This window comes from Tamandua tetradactyla, chromosome 15 (genome assembly GCF_023851605.1).
Source record: "Tamandua tetradactyla isolate mTamTet1 chromosome 15, mTamTet1.pri, whole genome shotgun sequence".
Taxonomy (NCBI): Eukaryota; Metazoa; Chordata; class Mammalia; order Pilosa; family Myrmecophagidae; genus Tamandua; species Tamandua tetradactyla.
Genome location: NC_135341.1, coordinates 19,099,615 through 19,110,990, shown reverse-complemented (window position 1 = coordinate 19,110,990; position 11,376 = coordinate 19,099,615). Strand labels below are relative to the sequence as shown.

At 35.9% G+C, this 11,376-nt stretch overlaps 1 protein-coding gene across 7 annotated transcripts in view; it reads right to left on the bottom strand.

Moving 5' to 3' along the window:
* Positions 1–11,376, bottom strand: part of MAGI1 (membrane associated guanylate kinase, WW and PDZ domain containing 1) — a 708,398-nt gene that overhangs the window by 100,606 nt on the left and 596,416 nt on the right. For all 7 annotated transcript variants that reach the window (XM_077128768.1, XM_077128769.1, XM_077128772.1 and 4 more), the window contains exons 5-6: positions 9,241–9,442; positions 125–207 (exon numbers count right to left, since the gene is read on the bottom strand). In XM_077128768.1, coding sequence (XP_076984883.1) covers positions 125–207; positions 9,241–9,442 — 285 coding nt within the window. The remainder of the gene's footprint in view (positions 1–124; positions 208–9,240; positions 9,443–11,376) is intronic.

Here is an 11,376-nt window from a genome sequence, read left to right as displayed (position 1 = left end):
TAGATTGCAGAAAAACAAAAAAAATCATTGTTAAAACCTGGTTGACCTTGGCACAAACTCCTAAAAATCTGTACATGGGAACAGGCACCAACTTATTAAACCCAAGACATGCCTAGTCTCTTACCATCATCTTCACACTCTTCCAGAGGCTTCTGCTGCTTGTTCAGGCACCGAGGGTCTAACCAAGACGTAGTTTTAGTGTTATGGCTGCAAAACAGAACAACAAAACAGAACAAGAAATCTGTTTGAAAAGGAACAAAAAAAAAGCAAAAAGCTCAATGACAGAAAAATTACACACTGTTCCACATCTGTTCAACCAAAGCAAACATATTTTCCAATGGTAACCCCAAAACAAAAGATAGGTTGAGTTTAGACTGATAAAATGGCTTGAGGAAGATCCTCAAGCTTAAGGTTTTTTTAACCAGCTCAAAACATGCTAGATATAGTATATCTATATATTATATATTACTATATCTACCCCATATACTAAAATGCAACTTTTTTACTGAAAGCTAAAATACACGTTTTATTTTTATCCAGTGAATTTCAGATGACACCCCTTGTCTACACTGTGGGAAAAAAAAGGTCTTCACAATTTGCCAAAAAGTGAACTCCAATTTATTTTAAATTTGTCTATGGCCAAAATCCTGGATATTGGAATTCACAAGGAAGACAGCTATTTCACTCTTTATATTACATATACTACATAAGAATTCTCATGGCAGTGTGAACCTACTTTGATTCATTCAAGTGGTTCAAAGCTACTAACACATATCATTTAATCACAGAAACCCAAATTATGCCTTAGACATGGCAAAGGCAATCCAAAATTACTTATCATAAATAGGACCTGGGTCAAGAAGAAGCTTGGAGAAATTCAACATTTTGCAAGATGCATTCTGGTGGGAAGCGTCTTAGTAGACACTAGGGTCAGTGGAAGTTTGACAGTGTAAGAAACATTCCCAAGATCGCTCTTCATCATGTTAGAAATGTCCTAGGGATGACTGGAAGAATTCAGCTTTTGTGCTTCTCAAAGCAGATCACGGCACGGGGACAAGGTGCTGCTTAAGCCCCCAATTCCCTCTCTGCAAGCTAAGGGGACTGAGCAAAGAACTACATGTCCAGTAGTTCTGGCTACAGACCAGAAATGAACACCGAATTTGTTTGAAAAATAAAATTCTTTTGAAGTTTAGATTGTGACCAATTTTTTTTTAAGTTTGAATTATAGGGTATAAGCATGGGGAAAAATTACAAAAATTATTTTAGATTCAAATCTTATTAAAAACATATGGCTCAAGTGAAAAATGAAATGTACAAATGTATACCCACATTATCTAAACTGTGGTAAAAGAAGAAAAAAAAATAAAAGGCAATAATATTACAACCACCATTACCACTGTTTGTGAAGCTATTATTACCAGGATCTGTTTTAACCTTTTACATGTACGTTAAAAGTTAATTTAATCCTTATAATAAGCATGGGAGGGAAGTATTACTATTAAAATTACTCTCTATTCTACACATGAGAAAACTGACAAAGAGGTGAAGAAATCTGCCCAAGGACACCCTCCTGATAAGAGGCAGATCAGGGAATCAAACCCAGGGTGTCTGGTATCAGAACGCATGGTCTGTACAATTCCCACATACAAAGATAATAAAACTGGTCATTGCTGGAAGGGAAGATTATGCATGGATTTTTTTTAAGTTTTTTTTTTTTTATTTTGAGATAACTGTTAATCCACATGCAGTCATAAGAAAAATGTATAAAGAGATTCCACATGCTCTTTATCCAGATTCCACCAACAGTAGCATCTCACAACTACAGTACATCACAACTGAGATAGTGCCACTGACGTGTTCAAGGCGTAGAATACTTCCAGCGTTATAAGGATCCCTCATGTTGCCCACTTATAACCACACCTGGTTCCCTTGGGACACTTCCCCCATCCTCTTAAACCCTGGTAATAACTAATCTGCTCCCCATGTCTGCAACTTCGTCATTTAAGAATATTATATATAACTGGAGTCATCCAGCATGTAACGTTAATTAGTTCTGTACACTGCTGAGTGGTATGGTAGTCCTTGCTATGGACGTACCTGAGGACATCTGTGTTGTTCCTAGGATCTAGTTTTTGCAAATGAATTCGTGTACAGCTTTTTCTGTAATCACAAGGGTTCATTCCTCCGGGATAAATGACCAAATGTGCTATGTCTTATGGAAGTTGCACGGTTAGTTCCTCAGGAATCTGCCAAATTGTTTGCCACAGTGGCTGTCCCATTTTACATTCCCACCAGCAATATATGGACGATCCAGTTTTTCCACATCCTCATCATCATCTGGCCTTCTAACTTTTTATTTTAGACATTTTGAAATGTGCAGTGATTTCTCCGTTGCGGTTTTAATGTGCATCTTCCTAATGGCTATTGATGCACAAATTTTGATTTGCTTATTTGCCTTTTGCAGAACCTCTTTAGTAAAATGTCTACTTATGTCTTTGGCCCATTTTCTAATTGTATGGTTTGGTTTTTACTGTTGTGTTTTGAGATGTCTTCATATATCGTAAGATACAAGTCCTCTGTCAGACGCATGGTTTGCAAACATGTTCTCCCATCTGTAGCTTGTCTTTTCAACCTCTTACCAGGGTCCTTCACATGACATCAAATGTATTCATTTTCTCTTTAATACATTATCGTGCTTTAGATGTTAAATCTATCATGCTTTAGATGTTAAATCTAAGAATTTTGTCTAGCTCCAGATTCTCCAAAATTATAGCTCCATGTTTTACATTGAAGTCTGTAGCCTATTTTGAGTTAATTTTTATGTCAGACGTGAGGTTTGCTATGAATTATTTTCTTTTTGCCTCTAGCTTTGACACCATTTATTAGAAAGACTATCTTCTGTCACTGAATTGCTTCTGCACCTTTGTCAAAAAACAGTTGAGGCTGGGCCACAGTGGCTCAGTGGCAGAGAGATCTTGCCTGCCATGCCGGAGAACTGGGTTCGATTCCGGTGCTTGCCCATGCAAAAAAAAAAAAAAAAAATCAGTTGGCACATTTGTGCTTCTATTTCTAGGTTTTCTATTCTGTTCCATTGATCTATGTATCTATCCCTGCACCAATATTACAGTTTTGACCGTAATCTTTTTGCGTTTTTTCTTTTTTTGTTTTCTTTCTTTTTTTCATATACAATAAATTTGATATTTGGTAGACTTATTACTCCACATTTATTCTACTTTTTCAAAATTGTTTTGTTATTCTAGTTCCTCTACTTCCTATATAAATTTTAGAATACACTTGCATATATCTAAAAAAAGGCCACTGAGATTTTCAAAGGAATTCCACTAAGTCTATATATCAGTTTGGGGAGAACTGGCATCCTTACCATGTTGAATCATTCAGTGGTATGTCTCTCCATTTACGTCTTCTGTAAATTTATAGTTTTCAGCATAATTATGTACTTGTTACTTTAGATTTCTACTCAAGTATTTCTTTTTCTTTAACTGTAAATTATATTTTATTTTTAATTTCAGTATCCACATGTTTATTGCTTGTATATAAATATATACTTATATGCCAATTTGCTGAACTCACTTATTAGTTCTAAGAGTTTGTTTTTTGTATGTGTACATTCCTTGGGCTTTCCTACATAGGTAATCATATAATATGCAAATAGGGTTAGTTTTACTTTTTCCTTTCTAATCTGCATAGCTTTTATTTCCTTTTCTTGTCTATTATTAGCCTGGCTAGAACCTCTGACACCATAACTGTTGAGTAAGAGCTGTGAGAGTAGACATCCTTACCTTGTTCTAATACAAAAGAGGAAAGCATTCAGTTTTTCATCATGAAGAATAATGTTAACTGCGGGGGTTTTAAAGATGGTCTTTAGAAGTGAAGGAAATTTCCCTCTATTCTGATTTTTCTGAAAGTTTTCATCATGAATTGGTGTTGAATTTTGTCTAATGCTTTTTCTGTATCAGATTAGTATGTATGGCCTTAAGACGTACCTTCTTTAGCCAGTTAAGATGGTGGGACACATTGGCTGAATTTTTGAATACTGAACCAGCCTTACATTCTTGGAATAAACCCTACTTGGCCAAGGTGGGAAATTTCTTTTTTTATATATTGCTGAATTCTATTTGCCTGTATTTTGTTAAAGATTTTTTGCATCTGTATTTATGAGAGATATTGGTCTACAGTTTCCTGTTTTTTAACTGTCTTTACATGGTTTTGGTCTCTAAGTAATACCAGCTTTATGAAATGAATTGAGAAATGTTCCTTCTTCTATTTTCTGGAAGAGAGTATCTAGAAAAGGTGTTAATTCTTTAAGCAATTGGCAGAATTCTCTAGTGAAATCATTTGGGCCAAACGATTTCTTTTTCAGTATGTTTTTAAATTACAAATCCAATTTCCTTAATGGTGGTAGGTTCATTTAAATAATCTATTTCAGATGTGGTAGTATGTGCTTCTTTAAGGATTAGTCCATTTCATCTAAGCTGCAAAATTTATGTCTATAGAGTTGTTTGTAGCATTCTCTTATCCTTTTGATGTCTTCAGTGGCTGTTCCTAACATTAGTAATTTGCATCTTTTTATTTTTTTGTCAGCCTTGCTAGAGGTTTTTCAATTTTATTGATCTTTTGGAAGAACTAGCTTTTTATTTTATTGCTTTTCACCATTTTCTTTTCAATGTAACTGAATTATGTTCTTATCTTATTATTTCCTTCCTTCTGTTTATTTATAGTTTAATGTGCTCTTCTTTTTCTAGATTTTTGAGCTGGGAGTTAAAATTATTGACTTGAGACTTTTCCTCTTTTCTAAGGTGTATGGTGCTATAATTTTAACTCTCATCATAGCTTTGGCTATATCCCATAATATTTTGATATACTCTATTTTCATTTTCATTCAGTTCAGTGTATTTTTTTTCAATGCCCTTGAGACTTTCTCTTTAACCAATGCGTTATTTAGAAGTACGTTATTTAGTTTATAAGTTTGGACAGTTTCCTACTTTATGTGATGTTATAGTCATTCAATTTCTTCTGAATAATGTTGGCAAGCTATATTTTTCCATCCTCTTATTATCAACTTACCTATACTGTTATATTTAAAGTAAATTTTTATTTCAGAATATAGCAGGATCATGTTTTTTAAACTACTCTGCCATTCTCTACATTTAATTTAATTTAATGATGACATGTTGGAGCTTAAGTTTTGTTTTATTTTTGTTGTCTTCTGTTGTTCCGTCTGTTTTTACCCTGACTTCTTTTTCCTGCCACTGCGGGTTACCTGAACATTTTTTACAATTGTGCTTTAATTTATCTGTAGTTCTTTTGAGTGCATTTCTTTGTATAGCTTTTTGGGTAGTTGCTTAAGATATTACATTATATGCTTATATATATAACTGGTCACAACCTACTGGTATTATTTTACCAGTCCAGGTGAAGTAATGAAACCTTATTTCTCATCTGAATTATTTCACAAGGCAATACTGGCTTGTGAATAATGGCCCCCATGAAGTGTCTGCTGATGTCACTTTGACTAGGAGGGGCGCCACCCGCTGTGGCCTCCAGTGACACCACCGGTGGGTGTGAAGCCCTGTTCTCCAGCAAGCTTTCTTGACACCACCCCAATGTGGAGGTGCAGGGGCGCTGCCTTATAGCCAGTCTGGGGTGGAAATTCACAGGATTCCCATATAGTCTCCAATGGTTTGGGGGGAGGTGTGGGGTCCTAGGAGTTGCTTGAGAAAGCCTGGTGGCAATGAAAGCCCCAGTTCCCTCTGATACCACGCCTGTAGGGGGAGGGGCTGGTGTTGGGTACAGGCAGGCGAGGGTGTGGTCTAGGCTGCTTCTTGACCTCTGCTGGCTTGGATAGGGGTTGATGGCTACTGTTTTTACTGTGCTGTTTAGTTGGAGTGGAAAGATTGTTTTCTAAACCTTCTCTTTCCTGTTGGCTTCTTCTCACGGGTTCTTTTTTTTTGGGGGGGTGGGAGGGGCACATGGTCTGGGAATCGAACCCGGGTCTCCAGCATGGAAGGCAGGCATCCTAACCACTGAACCATCCATGCACCCCTCATTCGGTTCTTTAGTTGGAGAGAGGAGTTTTTTTGTTGGGGCTTTTTTTTTTTTTTTCTCTTTTCTGTGCCTGTTGTTGTTTCTGGGCTGCTGGAGTCAAGTCTGAAATATACGAGGTAAAAAGAAAACTCAGCAAATTCACCACTTTGTCATTCCCTTGAGCTCAAGACCCCTGGCCCATTTACTTTCCTCTCTCCTCCATTCAAGGTCTTCCTATATTTGTATTCTACATAGCATCTGGGGTTTGTAGAAAAGGTGTTAATTCTTTAAGCAATTGGCAGAATTCTGCAGTGAAATCATTTGGGACAAATGATTTCTTTTTCAGTAGGTTTTTAAATTACAAATCCGATTTCCTTAATGGTGGTAGGTCCATTTAAATCATCTATTTCATATGGGGTGGTATGTGCTTCTTTAAGAATTAGTCCGTTTCATCTAAATTGCAAACTTTATGTCTGTAGAGTTGTTTGTAGCATTCTCTTATCCTTTTGATGTCTTCAGTGGCTGTTCCTAACATTAGTAATTTGTTGTACTTCATGAGAGGAATAAGAAAGGTATGTTTCCTCCATCTCCTTGGTAGCAGCAGCCATGCTTGATCATTTAAATGTTAGTTTTCTTTTCCAGCTTTTCCTAGATTTTTCGACAAATGATAGAACTGAAATTTATATATATACAAGCATTGATGTATATACATCAGTATGTGAGAGCATTGTGTGTGTGAATGCAGTCCCATACTCATACTTGTATGTGTGCATTGTGCATATGTGTATATATAAAACCATTATTGTCCTGGCTCTGTAGAAACTTAATTTGCTATTCAATGTAAGAAGTTCTAAGACAAAGTTTTTGGAATGAAGGCCATCTAAACTCATTAACCAAAATAACATAATTTAGGCTAAAATATAAATGGGGTGTATCTAATCATTTAATGTCTACAGAATTTAATAGCTGCAGACCAAATCCCATTGCTGTCATAATCAGCGACATTTTGTATAATTTTCTGTTAAATATTAGGCTAGTGAAATATTTGCCAATCATCAGCTAAAAACTAATTTAAGTTTTGAAAGCTGGGCAAATCACCACACTCGGCTGTAACCCAGTCACTGTTTTGGGGATTAGTGTCTCACTGACCATCAAGACATCCAAACTTCTCTTTTCAAATTCAAGTCAGTTTTGAGCAAAATTATTATTACATTTTCCCCCAAATTTTGGCGTTTCACACATTATTCTGTATCAGGAAAGGCTCTATTTCACTTCCCTCTTCTTAGCACCACTCTTTTTTTACTAACTGACATAATTTCAAAGCAATTTATTGTAAAAAGTAAGCACAGCATCTTGCGTTTATAAGGGACATCCATTTTTATAACAATGATTAAATTCCTCTGGAATAAGCCAAAGATTATGAAGATGATAATGATAATGATAGTAGTCACTAATTAGTACTAGCCTAAGTGCTTTATATCCATTACTAATTCTCAGGACAATCTGACAAGATAGATGCCTTTCATAATATCCACATCCCTCACTGGGGAAACCTGAGAGGCAAAGAGTTCAACCCAAGTTCCCAAGGTCATACAACTAGTAAGTGGTGGAAGTAACATGACTTTAAAGGCAAGCGCTTAACCATTACCTGTCTCTTCCCCCCAGGAAAAGACTACACCTTCCACCCCTATCTTTAATAAATATTTGTCATTGACATGAAGACAGGGGCCCCTTTCCCCTGGTTGGAGAAAAACACAGAGGATCTAGTTTGCTTACACTAGTCTTCCCATAGTTTTGTAAAGAAGGTGTTTCAAGACCCAAGTCTTTTCTCTCTTTCTACGTCTTTAGGGAAATCATACTTTCTTATCTTCATTGTTTCTCCTAATTATAAAATATATGCTCAGTGTAAGGAATTCAAACCTCACAGAAATGCAGAATGAAGTTGAAAACAAATTCCTCATTTAACTCAAACCCAACTAAATTCTTTACTTAACTCAAACCTAACTGTTAAGATATACTTCCATATTTTTTTCTATATATAGAACTATATCTACATATTCATAGAAGCAAATGTACAGAGATAATACATATACCATATGTGTTTAAATTCATATATTTTACAAAAATGAGATACTACATGTATTCTTCTACAGTGCCCCCCTTTTTATTGTTCACTTAACAGTGTATCTTGAACTTCAACCTATGTCAATGTAGTAGATTTACCTTATGATTTTGTTTTTTCATAGTATAATTGGCCGTTTCATTTTTCTATTTCAGTAGCACATAAAATAATGATAAGTCTAAATGATAAAATACTAGTGTGAAAATACAGACTTTTAAAGAGCAATTACTGGTTAGAAAGCTCACATATTATAGGTTTTGCAGAAAGTTTTCAATTTTATATACATAAAACAGACACATGCACACACCTTTTCAGTCAAAGTTATACCTTAAATTTTTAACTACATGGGATTTATGTTGTGGCAGGCTTTTCAAATTTATGCATTTTCACACTTTAACCTGTACACCTTGCACCATGCATGTATAAAAAATTAAATTAAAATGGACCATAGTCCTAAAGATAAATTGCAAAATTATACCACTTCTAAAAGAAAACATGGCTGAAAATCTACATGACCATGGGTTAAGTGAAGTTTTATAAGCTACTACACCAAAAGTCCAATTGAAAATAGGCTACATCAAATTAAGAACTTCTGCTCTTTCAAAGACATAGCTAAGATAATGAAAAGAAAAGTGAGCCTTGGAGAAAATGCTTGCAAATCACAAATCTGATGAAGGAATAATTTGTGATCAAAATATATGAAGAACTGTTAAATCTCAATAATAAGAAATCTGCAACTCATCCAGAAAAAAAAAGAGCAAAAGATTTACTTATTTCTAATGACTTAATATATTCTCTACACACTATACCATAAATTATATATACCTTAAGTTAAGTATGTAATCCTTTTACGGAAATTATTAACCTTATGCTTCTTTAAGCTCTTCAGATTTAACAATTAAGATGATATGGCTTATTACCATTTTATGCAAAGCTTCTTAAACCATATTAAAAAATACCATTAGTATGTTATCAATCCTTTTAGATTTAATTTACATCTGCAGCTGCTAGAGGGATGGAGTGAAGGGGAAAAGAGAATGAAAGAATCATGTAGAAATAATAGTATACTTTACTCTATAAAATAGACTTCTCCATTTTCGGTATAGGCCATCTCCCAGTTCTCAGGTAGAGGACCTAAATTATCCTCTGCAGAAAGAGGTAGGTATTGAGGGAACTTCTGCGAAGGGTCCGTGATGGGAGCAGCAGTGATGCTACTATTTGCAGGTGGCACCGTTGGCTCTTGGAGAGTGCGCTCGTCTTGGTCACCAGAATCGGCTATTTAATCATACAGGAGAAAAAAAGAAAAAAAGTATTCATCAATCACACTTCAAAGCTTGGGAAGTATACTAATATACCCATTCTCTTAAAAGCCCTCATCTGTTCCTAATTGCTGGCCATTGACTATGACATCTGTTTTATTTGCATGGATATTCCTTTGACAGAAAGCATCAAAAAGATCCATAAAATTTATCTATAATGAAAGAGAAAACAAAATACATTGCTCAGAGATTCATAACTCAAACCCTAAAGTCTCAAACTCAGTAGGCCAACAAATCACATATCTGAATTGCACTCTCATTCCATAGGCATTATTTTGTTTCATCATATACAAGACTTTTGGGAGCAAGCATAAAGTACATACTAAAAACACAGATAAAGTGGCATTACTGTCTAATTTTACATAACTTATTTAAAATATTTTTGGCAAACACTGGTAAAGATCAAAGACTAACAAATCTGGAAAGTACATATAAGGTTAGACGAGAAGACAGCTACACCAGTGAGTCAGATTTGAGTCTCTTTTAGGAAAGTGAAAACCAAGACAGCCCCAGAACAGTGTCGTGTGGGCAGACTGATGCGACTTGGGTCTTACGAGAAGGCCTTAAGGATGCATCTTCCAGCCTTCTTAGTAACTAGAAACTAGAGGTGATGTCATCAAAGTATCCACAAATGGCGCTGTTGACATTCTGATTTGAGTTTTTATAGACGCCAATGATATTAAATGTCAGCCTCTATGGGGCTTTAAGACATAATAATCAGGGATGTAGTTATTTTCAATCTCCCAGAGTAATTCCCTTGTAGACATTTCAGACTTACAGCAGACTGAAGAACAATAAAAGACTGTTTTCAATTATTTTCTTGACGAGTAGCTCCAGATGGCACACACAAAAAAACTAAAGGTAACCCAAAAGTTCTTGGAAGATACGCAGAGCCTAATAAACAAACTTCACCAGAGCCCACCATCTTTAAAGAGGCTGTCTGTGGTCCTTCCCTGCCCCATATCCATTTTCTCTTGTTCTGGTACTACCTCTCAGCTCTCCCTTGGGGAATGCCTCCCTTTGCTGCAGGTCCAGGTGGGGACTGGCTCAAACCCAGCTCCACCTTCTGCGTGGGCCCATGCCGCACTCCTGCCAGTGAGCAGTTCCTCCCTCACTAGCCTTGGTGACTGCTGCAGCCGTAGGCAGGTGAGCCAAGGCAAGCAGCAAATGTCAACACTCAAAGTTTTGCTGTTAGGAACAAGCAAGCCTCCTGAAGGTGGGGTGTTAAATTGATAGTGCTGGTGCCCATCTTGACATGACATGGCAGGACCTGCCTGAGAATTAAGCCCACACAGAGAACAGCAGAGCCAACGCACAGACAGTTGCTTAATATCCCTGATGGAGCTTCTGATTTCATCCCTGAAATCAAGTTCACTCCTGGTTTCTTCAGTTCAGTTGCTTGATCCCCCAAATCCCCTTTCCTACTTAAACCATTTTGAGTTAGTTTTATAGACTGCATCTAGGTGTCCTGATTAATTAAAAAAACAAACAAGCAAACAAAAAACAGCTATAGATTTGAAGGAAGAAAAGGAAAGTAAGCCAACATAAAGGAGAGGAACATTATGACATTACTAATCAATAACAAAGTATATTTAATTGGGCAAGATTAAAAGATTGTCCCTGAATTCTCTAGGAGCAAACATGTATTCATTTCTTGCATATCTTTGGAAGGTACCCTTTTCAAATTTAAGTATATATAAGAATCACCTGGATAACTTATTAAAACGCAGACTTTTGGCTCACTACTCCAGAGATTAGGCTCGGGGTAAGATTTCAAAAGGTTCTTTTCTTTCTTTTTTTGAAACATTTTTTATTGTGAAATATAATATACATATAAAAAAGCAATAAATTTCAAAGTACATTGTAAGAGGTAGTTATACAAAAGATTTC